This window comes from Artemia franciscana, unplaced genomic scaffold, assembly GCF_032884065.1.
Source record: "Artemia franciscana unplaced genomic scaffold, ASM3288406v1 PGA_scaffold_1179, whole genome shotgun sequence".
Lineage (NCBI taxonomy): Eukaryota > Metazoa > Arthropoda > Branchiopoda > Anostraca > Artemiidae > Artemia > Artemia franciscana.
Genome location: NW_027062617.1, coordinates 890,737 through 909,056, shown reverse-complemented (window position 1 = coordinate 909,056; position 18,320 = coordinate 890,737). Strand labels below are relative to the sequence as shown.

General features: G+C 36.0%; 1 protein-coding gene across 1 annotated transcript in view; it reads left to right on the top strand.

The window, feature by feature from the left end:
• Positions 1-457: 457 nt before the first annotated feature.
• Positions 458-18,320, top strand: part of LOC136041199 (serine-rich adhesin for platelets-like) — a 46,086-nt gene continuing 28,223 nt past the window's right edge. The window contains exons 1-2 of the mRNA XM_065725772.1: positions 458-600; positions 14,132-14,242. Coding sequence (XP_065581844.1) covers positions 546-600; positions 14,132-14,242 — 166 coding nt within the window. The 5' untranslated portion in view covers positions 458-545. The remainder of the gene's footprint in view (positions 601-14,131; positions 14,243-18,320) is intronic.

Here is an 18,320-nt window from a genome sequence, read left to right as displayed (position 1 = left end):
CAATCATTATTAAAGATTTGGGATAAAATTCAAACTTAAGCATAAAAAGCAAGGGGCTGAGGAAAGGGCGAACCCCCCCCCCCCCGCCTCATGTCGGAATAATTTTGTTTGTTTAAATTTTAATGTTGCTCTTTACTTTCATTTCAGATTTTTTTTGTATTTAAATATATAAATGTTCATTTGTCACAGAATACATCTACGTTTATGGAAAAAAAAAAACACGGGTTTCAAATTGAGACTAATTCATCCATAATTAAAAAAAAAGTTGTCACATTAATCACAAAGTTTTTTCATTTTTGTGGCTGGGTACTAAAAAAACGACCACTCACTTTGCGAACAATGAACCTTAAATTCTAGTTTTTAGCTCACCGTTCCTTTTTAAAATACAATTGAGAACTCAAAAACTGTGAAGACGCACCTTGAGGGCTAACTGCTCCGTGCCTCTTTATTAGTTTCAGCGAAAATAATGAAATAATAGACGCCTTTTTATTCTTCTTACTTGACCGTTAGAAGTGTTTACTGTTGTTAATGTTACCTTGCATAAAATGGTCACTGTTATACTTTTTGGGACCTTTTTATTAATTGACGTGGCATATTCAAGTGAGTCAATCATTTTTTTGTTAGGAGGGAAATATAACTAGTTATAACTGTGTTTGGGAGAGTGGTATGGAATTTGAAAGGATGTTAGTAGAAGATGTTTGATTCTAATTAGTTAATTTGAATTAATTAATTACATCCTAACTAATATTCTAACTAATTAATTATATCCTAACCAAACATTATATCCTAACTAATTAATTAATTAATGGTCACTGTAATACTTTTGGGACCTTTTTATTAATTGACGTGGCATATTCAAGTGAGTCAATCATTTTTTTTTTTAGGAGGGAAATATAACTAGTTATAACTGTGTTGGGGAGAGTAGTATTGAATTTGGAAGGATGTTAGTAAATGATGTTTATTCTAAATAATTAGTTTTGGGGATGAGATGCACTGAAAGCTATTAATTTCATAGATTGTAGAGCCTTATAGTTTGTGCAATTTTGATGAAGATTGATCCATGAATCTGAGTCAATTTTTTTTACATATCTGTATGACTGAATGGACCTCCAACTAGTGGTGTCTTTGGGAACTTGTGCATAATCCATTATATCCTCTAAATACAAATTGTTTTAAACGTTGAACTTTCTATAAACAGAGTTTAAAAGAGTTTTTCTCACGCAACTCATTTGCGTCTTTCCCATATAAAAAGTAATTATTCCCACTCTTTTTAGGGGCGTCAATTCATGAAAATTAATGAGAGGGGAATCACAATGCGTTTTCAAAATAAAAGGAGCTCCTTTTGCGTTTTCTAATGAATGCACAAAAGTTTATTTTTTAATAAGAAAGTGTTTTTTTTTTCAAATACTACTCTCCTCTCCAAGTGACGTCCCAGCCTTCTCCTACTTTACTAAAAAATCATTGCTTCGCCCATAAAAGAAATGCTTCAATACAACCTATTTATTAGTCGCATTGGAATGTATTGTAGATGAATAATTCGCAAAGCGAAGAAAAACCAGCTACAAGGGGTTTTATATCCCTTGCTCAATCAAAAAAGCTTGAATCTAAGAAATGTTTTTTTTATAGCATACAGACTATAAAAATAGCCTTTCGTTTCGGATAATCCACTCCCCTGTATTTCTTCATCGTCGTACCCTTGGTTGCGCTACCCAGGGAAGGGAAGATGGGGTTCCCTTCAGACCAGTTTTTATGGAAAGATATTTTCTGTCCCCTTGTTTAAGTAACCCCACCAAAAAGCAGTTTTGATAACAACAACAAATTGAAGAAAAAATCCCTTTACCTAACAATTTGTTAATTTGATTTCCAGAAAAATAAATTTTACAAAATAACTAAAACTGTAGTCTAGGGAAAAATTCAATTACAGAAGTCAATTAGATTCAACACATTCTTTGATTTTTTACCTTATGTTAAAAAGTACTGTATCGAATGATATTTTTAGCATGAAAAATATGCTGAATGAAATGTAGTAAAAGTAATATTAGTTCATTGACTGAGTAGCTGGATTAGCCATTCAGTTTACGATCATTGTTTCCAACATTTTGTTTCCCAGAAGCAGATATTTCTGTGTATAGACGTATTCCCTTTCTACAAATTGTAGAACTGGGTTATAAACTCAGCAATAACACATACACATGAAAAAGAAATTTGATATAGACTGTGAATTGAATAGCTGTCTTAACATGCCTTTCTTTATACAGGATTTTCTTCAGCTTTTTAACAAATTTTGAAATCAGATTGGCACCCTTTCTGGGTTGAACGAACTTAAGCTCAAATATACTAGCAGAGTGTACCAAGGAAAGCTTAAGTTCGTTCAAACACATGTCTTTTTCTTCATATAACAAAGTAACAGCTGCCTCAAGGCTGGAAATTTTGAGTTCTAAACTGTTCCTGAATTTTGGGCCATTGGAGGGTTAAAGTATTTATTTAGAAAATCTGAGGGAACATGAATAAAATCTTTTCTTTATTTCGTATTTGAATTAACAGCAAAAATATTCTTAAACGAAGCAACATATAGAATGTGGCTCCCCTATCGATCGAAATGCAGGGTAATTGAATATTTTTTCTTCTTTTTCTTTTTTTTCTTTTTTTCTTGGTCGTTTCTTTTCTTTTTCATTTTCATCTCCTTTTTCATATTGTTTTTATTTGCCTGGGTACTGGGGTTGTGAGCCAAAACAAGCTTTGCTTCGGGCCATTTGCTTGTTTTGTTTTAATTATCGAGCAGTTCGTGGTAACGAACCGTAGTGAGGAGCGACCCGACTCAATAGTAAACGAAACTCTAAAAAATGGAATTTTGATACTAAAAGATACATCAAAAGAATCGGATTTTTATGCTGATTTTAAATATATAAGTTTCATCAAATTTAGTCCTACTTATCAAAAGTTACGAGCCTGAGAAACTTCGCCTCATTTTGGAAAATAGGTGGAAACACCCCTAAAAGTCATAGAATCTTAACGAAAATCACAACATTGCATTCAGCGTATCAGAGAACCCTAATGTAGAAGTTTCTAGCTCCTATCTACGAAAATGTGCGCTAAAGTTTATACTGTTTATTAAAGTAGATTTGAGAGAAAGAATCAAACTTTAGCGTAAAGAACTTTGAGAAGGTGAACAGCCCCTTTTATACTTGGAGTAATTTCTGTTCGTTTTAAGTTTTAATGTCGCTCCTTACTTTCAGTTAAAAACACTAGTTTTTTTTAAATTTAAATTATTCTAATAAACCCACCTTTCTCTCTCTCTCTATAATGAAGAGCGTTTGGGTCGAAAGGAGATTAACTTAGATACAGATTGAATTACAATTTTGCGGAAAATATTGATGTGCACGAATTAGAAATTCTACGAAACATATGGATTGCTAGGATTGGCATTGATAAGTGTCAACTCTTCGCTTCAGCTGTAGCTTCAAAGCTTCAGATGAAATCTTGATGTTTCGTCATCTCTAGCTTTTCCTTGCCCCGCTCACTCTGCCTTCTCTCTCTCTCTCTCTCTCTCTCTCCCTCTCTCCCTTTTTCTTAGTCTGCACTGCGCAAACTGTTTTTTGTTTCTTTTAACTGCTTTTTGTGAATCAGTAAACTATATATACTATTAATAAAGTTATAAATTATATAAAAAAATGTCAACGCCATATAGCGTTCGGCGAAACTTGTCATTTTTTAAGTTTGGAGGTTATCCATACTCTTTGGTTAGAAGGCTGAGTTAAGGTTAGCTTGCTTCCAGCTCACCGCCCATTTTGTCACACACCATTCCAGTTTGCATTACAGATATAGCAATTCTAATTTTGGTGTGGGTTTCCATTTAAGTCAATTTTAGTAGCAAGGGGTTAATGTCTCCCTAAACAGTTTGAACGCTCTGCGGTACATCATTTGATTAAATAATTTTTTTTAACAGCAAATAAGGAGCGACATTAAAACTTAAAACGAACATAAATTATTCCTTATATAAAAGGGATTGACCCCTCCTCAACGCCTGGCTCTTTACGCTAAAGTTTGACTCTTTCTCTCAACTTTACTTTTTAAAACAATAAAAAACTTTAGCGTAAAGAGCGAGGCGATGAGGAGGGGTCAACCCCTTTTATATACGGAATAATTTCTGTTCGTTTTAAGTTTTAATGTCGCTCCTTAGTTGCAGTTAAAAACAGTTTTTTTTAATTTAATTTCTGAACGTTTTTTAATTAATGCGTGTTTTGATTTTGGATGACCGCACATGAATAATTAAAACGAAATTTACGTTGTTTCTTTTTTGGCTTAATGGCTTTCTCATAGTTTAGATCGGACGATTTTGATAAAAAAAAGGGGTGGGCGAGGAGGCTTAGTTGCCCTCCAATTTTTGGTTGCTTAAAAATGCAACTACATTTTAATTTTTTTACGAACTTTTTTGTTAGTAATAAACTTGCTTACCTTACGAATTAACTTACATAACGAACTTCTATATTTGTGTATTTTTATCACGTATATGAGGGGGTTCGCCCCCTCGTCAATACCTCGTTCTTTAAACTAAAGCTTGAATTTTGTCCCAAATCTTTAAGAATTACTAACAACTTTTTAGCGTAAAGAGCAAGGTATTGTGGAGGAGACAAACCCCCTTATATACGTAATATTTTATGCTTGTTATGAGTTTTAATGCTGCTCATTACTTGCAGTTAAAAAAAATATTTATTTTCTCTTTGTTTTTTTTTTAAATAATGCTAGAAAATCCTGCGCCCCCTTCATGGAAATTCTCTTCCCTCATGAAAAATTCCTCCATGGTACCCACCCCCTCCCTGCGACCCACCCCCACTCCAACGCTGAAAGTCCCCCTGAAAACGTCTGTGCACTTCATAATTAACAATTGCTATATGTAAACAATGGTCGAAGTTTGTAACCTGCAGCTCTTCCCACCGGGAATGTGAGGGATTAAGTCATCCCCAAAGACATAGTTATTAGGTTTTCGACTAAGCTGAACAGAATGATATCTTAAAATTTTGATCCAGTTACTTTGGGGGAAAATGTGCATGGGAGGGGGCCTAGGTGCTCTCCAATTTTTTCAGTCACTTAAAAAGGGCACTAGAACTTTCAATCTCAGTCAAAATGAGCCCACTTGCGACATTCTAGAACAACTGGGTCGATACGATTACCCCTGAGGAAAAAAACAAATAAACGTGCATCCGTGATCTGTTTTCTGGCAAAAAATACAAAATTCCACATTTGTGTTGATAGAAGCTTAAAACTTCTACAATAGAGTTTTCTGATACGCTTAATCTGATGGTGTGATTTTCTTAAATGTTCTATGACTTTTAGGGGGTGTTTTCCCCTATTTTCAAAACAAGACAAATTTTCTCAGGCTCATAACTTTTGATGGGTAAGACTAAACTGCATGAAACTTCTATATTCAAAATCAGCATTAAAATGCAATTCTTTTGATGTAACTATTGGTATCAAAACTCTGTCTTTTAGAGTTTCGGTTACTATTGAGCCGGGTCGCTCCTTACTGAATCCACGACTTACTGGAGTAAAACAATAAAATCAATATTTCGACTTTTGAGGTTTGAACCACATTTTGAACCCTTTTTTCCTATTTTTTTCTTTTTTCACTCTTTTTTATGAGTAAAAGTTATGAATTTGGTTAATTATTGGCACCTTTGTCATATTCCCCCCCCCTAATATTTGGATCTAGATCCTCCATTGAATAAATCTTATAATATTTTATTTTCTTGTACTTCTTTTTTCCAAATAGCAAGGTAAAATTATATTCATGGCTAATGCCATAAAGAGGACCCCCCTCTTTTTGAAAATTTTAGAAGAACATGAAGATTCAAATATTTGGCCAGGTACTTTTTGAAGCCTAGGAGCTCTCGGAAAAGCTGCATGACTTATTTTTGAATCTTAGTTTTGTGAGACTATGACCATGAATATTTTATATATTTCAGAAAATGCATATATTTTTTGTTATAATATATTTCCGAATATTTTCTTTTCATATATTTCTTATTGTATATAATTTTCTTATTTCATAATTTTCTTACTATATATTTCAGAAGATATATATTTTATTTATTTTATGTCAGAAAATGAAAAAAAAGTATACAAACATAAGAATGAATGTAAGAATCTACAATCAGATTATTAAATAAAAAGAAAAATTCAACCGAAGCAGTTTCTAAAGCAGCACGTTTCGGCAAAACATTAATAATTGGTTATTCTACTTTTTGCGTCTTCATGTCATCCACCCTATTGTTTAGTAGACGATATTCATGCATAGCCGTTCCCTTGATTAATTAAATAAAAAAAACAAGTTTTTTCAACTGAAAGTAAGGAGTGACATCAAAACTTAAAACGCACAGAAATTACTTCGTATATGAAAGAGGCTGCTTCCTCATCAACGCCCCGCTCTTTACGCTAAAGTTTGACTCTTTCTCTCAATTCTTCTTTCTAAAACAGTAAAAAACTTTAGCGTAAAGAGCGGGGCGTTGATGAGGAAGCAGCCTCTTTCATATACAAAGTAATTTCTGTGCGTTTTAAGTTTTGATGTCACTCCTTACTTTCAGTTGAAAAAACTTGTTTTTTTTTATTTAATTTCTGAACGTTTTTGAATCAATGCATGTTTTGATTTTGGCTCTCCGCAGAGGAATAATCAAAACGAAATTTGCATTTTTTTTTTTTTTTTTTTTGGCTCAATGGCTTTCTCATAATTTTGATCGAATGATTTTGAGAAAAAAAGAGCGGGGGACGAAGCCTAGTTGCCCCCCGATTTTTTGGTTAATTAAAAAGGCAACTAGAACTTTTAATTTTTTACGAATCTTTTTATTGGTAAAAGATTTACGTAACTTATAAATTAGCTTACGTAAAGAACTTTTGTATTCTCATGTTTTTATTACATATATGAGGGGATTCGCCCCATCGTCAGTACCTCGCTCTTTACACTAAAGCTTAAATTTTATCCCAATTCATTAAGAATGACCCCCTGAATCACAAAAGCCGTAGAATAAGTATTATTTCGGTAATTGAAATTACCGAAAATACTTTAGTGTAAAGAGCGAGGTATTAGAAGGAGGTGAGCCCCTCATATGGGTAATAATTTCTGTTTGTTTTAAGTTTTATTGCTGTTCCTTACTTCCAACTGAAAAAGCTTTTTCACTTTTATTTTTTTAATTGTTTTTTTTTAAATAATGCTAGTAAATCCTGCTCTCCCTTCATGGAAATTTTCTTCTCCCATTACAAATTCTCGAAGGAAAGTTCCCCCAGCATATCCCCCTCTTCTCAACACCTCCCCCAAACCAAAAAAATCCTCCTGAAAACGCCTGTATACTTCCCAATAACCATTACTATATGTAAGCACAGGTCAAAGTTTGTAACGTGTTGCCCCTCCCACGGGGACTGTGGGGGAGTAAGTCGTCCCCAAAGACATAGTTATAAGGTTTTTCGACTACGCTGAATAAAATGGCTATCTCAGAATTTTGATCCGTTGACTTTGGGAAAATAATTAGCGTGGGAGGGGGCCTAGGTGCCCTCCAATTTTTTTGGTCACTTAAAAAGGGCACTAGAACTTTTCATTTCCGTTAGAATGAGCCCTCTTGCAACATTCTAGGACAACTGGGTCGATACGATCACCCCTGGAAAAAAAAAACAACAAAAAAACAAAAAATAACAAATAAACATGCATCCGTGATCTGCCTTCTGGCAAAAAATGCAAAATTCCACATTTTTGTAGATAGGAGCTCGAAACTTCTACAGTAGGGTTCTCTGATACGCTGAATCTGATGGTGTGATTTTCGTTAAGATTCTATGACTTTTAGGGGGCGTTTTCCCCTATTTTCTAAAATAACGCAAATTTTCTCAGGCTCGTAACTTTTGATGGGTAAGACTAAACTTGATGAAACTTATATATTTAAAACCAGCATTAAAATGCAATTCTTTTGATGTAGCTATTGGTATCAAAATTCCATTTTTTAGAGTTTTGGTTACTATTGAGCCGGGTCGCTCCTTACTACAGTTCGTTACCACGAACTGTTTGATTTTCTCGTTACCTAACACCATAGCTTTATTCCTATTTATTTTATAACTAAAGGGATTTAAATTTACAGTCTACTGGATACTAAAATTTCTTTCCAACAAGCGTGGTTGAAATCACACATAGGGGAGTATGATATTTAAAGATCTTATGAGGCCTATAACTCTATCGATTTCAATTGTTTTACACACTCGCTATAAGGATTTAATCTCAAAAATTTCTTTGTCGCTAAAAATATTATCATTATGATTAGTCCAAATACGATTTGTCTTCAAACATGATTAAATAAAAAAATAAGGTTTTTTAACTGCAAGTAAGGAGCGATATTAAGACTTAAAACGAACAGAAATTGTTCCGTATATGAAAGGTGTTGTCCCCTCCTCAACACCTCGCTCTTTATGCTAAAGTTTGACTCTTTGTCACAACTCCACTTTTTCAAACAATAAAAAACTTTAGCGTAAAGAGCAAGACGTGGAGGAGGGGACAACCCCTTTCATATATGGAACGATTTCTGTTCGTTTTAAGTTTCAATGTCGCTCCTTACTTGCAGTTAAAAAAAACTTGTTATTTTTTTATTTAACTTCTGGACGTTTTTGAATTAATGCATGTTTTGATTCTGGCTCACCGCATATGAATAATTAAAACGAAATTTGAACTTTATTTATTTTGCTAAATAGCTTTCTCATAGTTTTGATCTGAAGATTTTGATAAGACAAAGGAGCGGGGGAGGAGGTCTATTTCCCCTCCAATTGTTGGTTACTTAAAAATGCAATTATAATTTTTATTTTTTAACGAACGTTTTTGTTGGTAATAAATATACGTAATTTACGAATTAACTTACGTAATGAACCTCTATATTTGTGTATTTTCATTATGTATCAAAGGGGGTTCACCCCCTCATCAATACCTAGCTCTTTACATTAGAGCTTCAATTTTGTCCCAATTCTTTAAGAATGACCCCTGAATCACAAAGGCCGTAGAATAAATAGTTGAAATTACTAAAAATGCTTTAGCATAAAGAGCAAGGTATTTTGAAGGAAACGAACCCCCTTATATACGTAATATTTTCAGTTTGTTTCAAGTTTTAATGCTGCCCGTTACTTCCAGTTGAAAATTTTTTTTATTTATTTTCTCATTGTTTTTTTTTTAATAATGCTCGAAAATCCTGCGCCCCTTCATGAAAATTCTCTTCCCTCATGATAAATGCCTCCATGGAAAGATCCTCCCATGTAACCCCTTCCCCCGAACCACCCCCACCGCAACGCAAAAAAGTCCCCTGAATAGGTCTGTACACTTCATAATAACCATTACTGTATGAAACAATGGTCAAAGTTTGTAAATTGCAGCCCCTCTCTGGGAACTGTGGGGAATGAAGTCGTCCCCAAAGACATAGTTATTGAGTTTTCGACTAAGCTGAACAGAATGGCTATCCCAAAATTTTAATCCAGTGACTTTGGTGGAAAGTGTGCGTGGGAGGGGGCCTCGGTGCCCTCCAATTTTTGTCACTTAAAAAGAGCACTAGAACTTTTAATTTCCGTTAGAGTGAGCCCTCTTGCGATGTTCTAGAACTACTGGGTCGATACGATCACCCCTGGGAAAAACAAGAGCCAAGAGCTTATATGGTATGAGCTCTAACAAAATTTTAGGAATCAATAGATTGATTTAAAAGGAAAATCAGAGCCTTAATGGCGGTCAGGATTTCAAATAAGAGCTCTGAGTCACGATTTCCTTCTAAATATCAAATTTCATTAAGATCCGGTCACCCGTTCTTAAGTTAGAAATAACTCAATTTTTCTAATTTTTTCAAATTAACACCCTCCAGCTCCTCCAAAGAGAACGGATCCATTCCAGTTATGTTAAGCACGTATCTAGAACTTGTGCTTATTCTTCCCAACAAGTTTCATCTCGATCTCTCCACTCTAAGAGTTTCCCAAGATTTCTGTTTCCCTCCTCCAACCCCCTATGTCCCCGGATCCAATTCGAGTCGAAAATGGAGCATCTGAGACATAAGATCCTTTTGTATATATCAAGTTTCATTAAGATTCAATCACCTATTCGTAAGATAAAAATACCCCAATTTTCACGTTTTCTAAGAATTCCGGTTTCCCCCTCCAGCTCCCCCCAATGTCACAGGATCTGGTCGGAATTTAAAATTAGATCTTTAAAGCACAAGATCCTTCTAAATATCACATTTCATTAAGATCTGGTCACTCTTTTGTAAGGTACAAATACCTCATTTTTCCGAATTACCCCCCCCCCCAACTCCACCAAAGAGAACAGATCCGGTCCGGTTATGTCAGTCACGTATCTTAGACATGTTTTTATTCTTCCCATCCAGTTTCATCCTGATCTCTCCGCTTTAAGTATTTTCTAAGATTACCACCCCCCCCCAACTGCCCCCCCCCAATGACGCTGTATCCGGTTGAGATTTAAAATAAGAGATCTGAGTTACGAGGTCCTTCTAAATATGGAGTGTCATGAAGATCCGATCACTCCTTCGCAAGTTAAAAATACGTCATTTTTTCTAATTTTTCAAAATTAACCCCTTCCCCCAATAGAGCGGATACGTTCCAATTATGTTAATCACGTATCTAATACTTCGGCCTATTTTTACCACCAAGTTTCATCCCGATACCTCCAATCTAAGCATTTTCCATGATTTCGGCCCCCCCAAACTCCCCCAAATGTCACCAGATCCGGTCGGGATTTAAAATAAGAGCTTTGAGACACAATATCCTTCTAAATATCAAATTTCATTGAGATCCAATCACCCATTCGTAAGTTAAAAATACCTCATTTTTTCTAATTTTTCTGAATTGACCCCCCCCCCCCAAACTAGCCCAAAGAGACCGGGTCCATCCTGGTTATGTCAATCATGTATCTAGGACTTGTGCTTATTTTTTCACCAAGTTTCATCCCGATCCCTCCACTCTAGGTGTTTTCCAAGATTTTAGGTTTCCCCCTTCCAGCCCCCTCCCCCAATGTCACCAGATCCAGTCGGGATTTAAAATAACAGCTCTGAGACTCGATATCCTTCCAAACATCAAGTTTCATCAAGATCTGATCAATCGTTCGTAAGTTAAAAATACTTCATTTTTTCTATTTTTTCCGAATTAACCGGCTCCCTCCCCCCCTCAGATGGTCAAATCGGGAAAACGGACTATTTATAATTTAAGCTGGTCCGGTCCCTGATACGCCTGCCAAATTTCATCGTCCTAGCTTACCTGAAAGAGCCTAAAGTAGCAAAACCGGGAACGACAGACAGACCAACAGATAGACAGACAGACCGACAGAATTTGCGATTGCTACATGTCACTTGGTTAATACCAAGTGCCATAAAAAAAACAAAAAAAACAAACAAATAAACAGGCATCCGTGGTCTGTCTTCTGGCAAAAATGCAAAATTCCACATTTTTGTAGATACGAGCTTGAAACTTCTACAGTAGGGTTCTCTGATACGCTGAATCTGATGGTGTGATTAAGATTCTATGACTTTTAGAGGGTGTTTCCCCCTATTTTCTAAAATAACGCAAATTTTCTCAGGCTTGCAACTTTTGATGGGAAAGAATAAACTTGATGAAACTTATATATTTAAAATCAGCATTAAAATGCGATTCTTTTGATGCAACTTAGTTTTTATGGCACTAGGTATTAACCAAGTGACATATAGAAATCGCAAATTCTGTCAGTCTGTCGGTCTTCCCGATTTGACCATCTGGGGGGGGGGGAGTGGGGGGCCGGTTAATTCGGGAAAAATAGAAAAAATGAAGTATTTTGAACTTATGAGCGGGTGATGGGATCTTAATGAAATTTGATGTTTGGAATGATATTGTGTCTCAGAGCACTTATTTTCAATCCCGACCGGATCTGATGACATTGGGGGGAGTTGGAGGGGGGGAAACCTGAAAAAACACTTAGAGTGGAGGGATCGGGATGAAACTTGATGGGGAAAATAAGCACAAGTCCCAGATACATGATTGACATAATTGGAACGGATCCGCTCTCTTTTGGGTAGTTGGGAGGGGGGTAATTCTGAAAAATTAGAAAAAATGAGGTATTTTTAACTTACGAACGGGTGATCGGATCTCAATGAAATTTGATGTTTAGAAGTATATCGTGTCTTAGAACTCTTATTTTAAATCCCGACCGGATCTGGTGACATTGGGGGGAGTTGGGAGGGGGAAACCTAAAACTTGGAAAACACTTAGAGTGGAGGGATCAGGATGAAACTTGGTGGGAAAAATAAGCACAAGTCCCAGATACATGATTGACATTATTGGAACGAATCCGATCTCTTTGGGGTAGTTGGGGGGGGGGTTATTTCTGAAAAATTAGAAAAAATGAGGTATTTTTAACTTACGAACGGGTGATCGGATCTCAATGAAATTTGATATTTAGAAGGATATCGTGTCTCAAAGCCCTTATTTTAAACCCGACCGGATCTGGTGACATTGGGGGGGGAGTTGGGAGGGGGAAACCTAAAACTTGGAAAACACTTAGAGTGGAGGGATCGGGATGAAACTTGGTGGGAAAAATAAGCACAAGTCCTAGATACATGATTGACATAATCGGAACGGATCCGCTCTCTTTGGGGGAGGGGTTAATTCTGAATAATTAGAAAAATGAGGTATTTTTAACTTACGAACGGGTGATCGGATCTCAATGAAATTTGATATTTAGAAGGATATTGTATCTCAAAGCCCTTATTTTAAATCCTGACCGGATCTGGTGAATTGGGGGAAGTTTGGGGTGGGGGAACCTAAAATCATGGAAAACGCTTAGATTGGAGGGATTGGGATGAAACTTGGTGGGAAAAGTAAGCAGAAGTCTTACATAGGTGATTTACATTATTGGAACGGATCCTCTCTATTGGGGGGGGGGGGTTAATTCTGAAAAATAAGAAAAAATGACGTATTTTTAACTTACGAAGGAGTGATCGGATCTTCGTGAAACTTCATATTTAGAAGGACCTCGTAACTCAGATCTTTTATTTTAAATCTCAACCGGATCAAGCGTAATTGGGGGGGGGCAGTTGGGGGGACCGGAAATCTTAGAAAATACTTAAAGCGGTGAGATCAGGATGAAACTGGATGGGAAGAATAGAAACATATCTAAGATACGTGACTGACATAACCGGACCGGATCTGCTCTCTTTGGTGGAATTGGGGGGGGGGGGTAATTTTAAAAATTGAGGTATTTGTAACTTACAAAAGGGTGACCAGATCTTAATAAAATTCGATATTTAGAAGGATCTTGTGCTTTAAAGTTCTAATTCTAAATTCCAACCAGATCCTGTGATATTGGGGGGAGTTGGAGGGGGAAACCAGAATTCTTGGAAAACGTGAAAATTGGGGTATTTTTATCTTACGTATAGATGATCGGATCTTAATGAAATTTGATTTTTAGAAGGAATTCACGTCTCAGAGCTCTTATTTCAAATCCCGACCAGATCTTTTGACATTGGGGGGAGTTGGAGGGGGAAATCTTGGAAAAACACTTGGAGTGGGGGAATCGGGATGAAGCTTGGTGGATAGAATAAACAAATGTCCTTAATACCTGATTGACAGAATCGTACTGGATTTACTCTCTTTGGGGGAGTTGGGGGGAGGGGTTCAGTGATTTGGCGAGTTTGGTGCTTCTGGATGTGCTAGGACGATGAAAATTGGTAGGCGTGTCAGGGAGCTGCACAATTCGACTTGATAAATGCATTTTCCCAGATTCGACCATCTGGGGGGCTAAAGGGAGAGGAAAAATTTGAAAAAATTAGGTATTTATAACTAACGAGTGACTGATCGGATCTTAATGAATTTTGATATTTAGAAGGACATCGTGACTCAGAGCTCTTATTTTAAATCCTGACCGGCATTAAGCCTCTTATTTTACTTTTTAAATCAATCTATGGATTCATAGAATTTTGTTTAGAGCTCATACCATATGATCTCTTGGCTCTTAGCTCTTCTCGCCTCGTCACAAGTGCCAAATGAGCTCTTAGCTCTTGTTTAGAGTTTCCGTTACTATTGAGCCGGGTTGCTCCTTACTACAGTTCGTTACCACGAACTGTTTGATTGAAGGTTGTTTTATTTTTAGGTCCGTATAGAAGGAAGCCTGAATTAAGAAACTATTCAAGTCGGATTGGAAATACGAAGGACATTTTTATTGGAGTCAATCATAATAGGAAAACAGGTAGAGCCGAAAAAGGTGAGCTGATTATTGCTTTTTCCAACTCTATATAACCATTTGAAGAACTGATGTAGCTTCGTGAGGGGTATGAGGAGGTCCAGCAAGTCTTAGGTGCCTCTTGCAGAGGGGGTCCAAATTTCTTTCATGAGATGTGCGGTCACAGAGATGGAAATCATACCCGCAAACACAGGTTGGGTAGGCTAGGTTGAAATTCCCATCCCATGATTTTGACTCTAAGTTTCCCATTCCCCCCCTCCTCACCTATATACATTTTTTTCAAAAATTTAGTACAGTTATTTTTCTTAAAAACTAATCTGTTAAAATATACCAGTTTTAAGTAGCAAAGTTCTATATTGTCTTGTTAACAAAATTCTTTTGTTAACAACTCAATCCAACTCAGTTCTCCAGTCATGAAAGAATCCCCAGCCTTAGGAGGAATAGTAACTTGTATGTGTCTTTCATGATGAATAAATCTTATCTTAAACTTGCCTCAATTATAATATAGGAATACTAATAAGAAATACGGCGACAAAACATACAGGTTAGAAAAGGAGGGGCCACTCATATAGGGGGAGGGAATTAAATTAGTTTTTTTTGTCACAGATTAAAATCTTAATCAAAGAAAGTGTGACAGTTAATGCCGAAAACCGTCAGTATTCTTTAGAAGCGCAGTTAGGTAGCGACCATTTGTTTTAGGATGAAGTTATAACCATATTGTTTGACACTACGAATTATTTTGGCTAGGATAAGCATTAAAAATGGATGAGACCCCCCCATCAAAAATGGACAGCAATAATAAAAAAGATAAATATCAAACAGTTCGTGGTAACGAACTGTAAGAAAGGAGCGACCCGGCTCAATAGTAACCAAAACTCTAAGAAACGGAATTTTGATACAAATAGATACATCAAAAGAATCGGATTTGTATGCTGATTTAAAATATATAAGTTTCGTCAAGTTTAGTCATACCCATCAAAAGTAACGAACCCGAGAAAATGTACTTTATTTTCTAAAAAAGGAGGAAACACCTCCTAAAAGACATAGAATCTTAAAAATAGGCTGGATAGGCTGAGACAAACAAATCACTGTAAACTTGTAACAACCTCTCAAATATGTGATACAAACAAAAGCACGTAGGGAACTAGATAATGCATCCAGGCCGCGAAAAAAAAAAACAACCAAAATTAGGAAAGGCCCTTTTAATGCAATGGTGGAAGTTTTTTTTTCACTGGGTGTTATTATTCTCGTTTCTCTCTTCTTTATGATTATTTTGTTTAGCATCTCTTTCGTAATTTATAAAATTGATCATGGTAGTCGTTTATAGTTTATGTTATAATGAAGGCAGGGGGATGGATGTTGACCAGTTTTAAACCAAAATTCAAACAAAAATTAATTTTGTTCTTTTCTCCTTTCTTTGTGCTATGCTGTCTTTCCTCATTAACCACGTAACGTAGAAGGAACATTTTACCCCCTTCAAAGACACTATTTTTAAGAGATTCATTGGATCGTGTTCTCGTGTTCCTCGTGTTCAAAAATACATTTGTTAAATTATGCTGTATTAGTACAAACTATACCAACAAATACAACTTTCATGCTTGTCATTCCATTTTCACTCCAGATAGTTTAATCCTTCCCCCACCCATAGAATTATAAGAAATTCCACAGGTTAATTGAATACCGTTTTGTTTTTTATATAAAACACGGCTATATCTGGAAGTCTTAGTTGGTATATTTTTGACATGACATGATGCATCTACTGATAAATTATGGTATAGTCTTTGAATAAATTGGAGTGCAAGAGGAGCGTGCACAGTTGTGTTGGCCTTACGTAGCTTGGTTCTACAGTGAATAGCTGTTAGTGGTAGTAGTAGATAAGGCCCTGTTCCATAGCAACTATTTAATAACAAAATAGATATTTGAGCTTTATTCACGCATATTGTATGGACCATCAGCCATGACCATGTCCAGGATTTATTTTTCAGGGGGGGGGGGATAGATGTATAAAAAACTCTTAAAACGCATCAAAAATATGTTACCATTCATTTTTTTCTAGTTTTACGAGTCGGACATACATTTAAGGGGGGAATGGCGTATCAAACCCCCTATCTTTCCACCCTGGATACAGCCTTGATAACAGCTAAATACCTTTATAAGTTCGTTCCCCACACTTTGAAATACAAGTTACCCTTTCTCTAAGATTTGTAACGTCGAGTATCCCTCGTGAAAAACGGATATGTTTCAATAATATATCAAATATATATTTTCTCTTTTTTAAGTACATCCATAATATAATGTTGTTGTTCCAGGGCTATATACAAGTGATCTTTGTAGCATTGTCCTATATAGTATGTTATATTTGATCAAAATTAATGACAGTAATGATTTTAAAACGACGTTGCCATGTTTTCCTGATGACTCTCATCTGAGCGTTGCTTCTAGAACCGAAGTTGAATTAGTTAATATTATATGCCAGAATGTTCAGTGTATTGAGAAGTTGATGTGGTTCAATACCACAGCTTAGATACCAATACAGTTAAGAAAACTTCTACCTTGCCCATGAGAAGCTTTTGGTACAGAGCTCTGAACTTGGCGCCTCCTCCAAGCCCGCACTCCAAGGCGTAGATCGTACTACAGCACCTTAGGCGGGAACGCAATTTTGTTTTGTTACAAGCACAGCTTAGATACCAATACCAGTTTCCTGTTACTAATTAGGTACCAATACCAGTTTCCTGTCTCCAGCCGCTAGCATAGCTACCGTGTACTGTGTCCCAAAAATAAATCGAGTTTTCATAACTGTATTGGTATCTAAGCTGTGTTCAATACAATGAAACTGATCCGTAATAAATCTTCTTTTGTGATTTATGGAAGAAGTATGAACTATAAAGGAAAACAGATATAAATGTTGGTAGTGATAAAATTAAGGGTTGTGTTAATAATAGTTATCTGGGAGTAATTGCTGACGAGTCACTGAGTTGAAAAGATCCTATTGTGTTTTAAATAGTACTAGCTAAGAATGTTTGTATCGTCAGAAAACTTAAACACATTTTTCTTTCTATTTTCTTTTTTCTATTAAATTTAGGCGTATAATAGATCACTTTACGCGTCTACACTATGGTGGATCCATAGCTCTTGGGTTGTTTCAAACAGTTCGTCGCAACAGGGCTCATTCTATCGGAAATTGAAATTACTAGTGCCCTTTTTTAAGTGACTAAAATCAATCGGAGGACAACTAAGCCCTCTCCCACGCTCACTTATTCCCGAAGTCACCGGATTGAAATTTTAAGAAAGCGATTTTGTTTAGCTTAGTCTAAAATCTAATAACTATGTCTTTGAGGACAGCTTAATCCCCCATATTCCCCGATGGAAGGGCTGCAAATTATGAACTTTGCCCATTGTTTACATATAGTATTGGTTCTTGGGAAGTATACAGACGGTTTCAGGGGGAATTTTTTCTGGTGGTGGGGCGGGGAGGTCTGGGGGAGGGGTTTACGTGGGAGAATTTTTCCATGGAGGAAGAGAATTTCCATGAAGGGGAGCTGGATTTTCCAGAATTGTTTAAAAAACAATTAGAAATTAAATTTAAAAATACACGCTTTTTCAACTGAAAGTAAGGAGCAACATTAAAACTTAAAACGACAGAAACTATTCTGTGTATGAAGGGGTTTGTCCCCTCTTCAATATCTCGCTCTTTACGCTAAAGTATTTTTAGCAATTTCAGAAGATCTATTTATTCTAATTAAACGGCCTCTGGGATTCAAAGGCCATTCTTAAAGAATTGGAACAAAATTTTAACTTTAGTGTAAAGAGCGAGGTATTGACGAGGGGACGAACTCCCTCGTATACGTAATAAGAAAATACAAATATAGAAGTTTGTTACGTCAGTTAATTCGTAAGTTGAGTATATTTATTATTAATAAAAACGTTCATAATCAAAATTAAAAGTTCTTGTGGCCTTTTTAAGCAAGCAAAAAATTGGAGGTCAACTAGAGCCCTCCTCCACCCCTTTTTCTCAAAATCGTCCGATTAAGACTTTGGGAAAGCCATTTAGCCAAAAAGAAGTAAAATTAAGATACAAATTTCGCTTTAATTATTCATG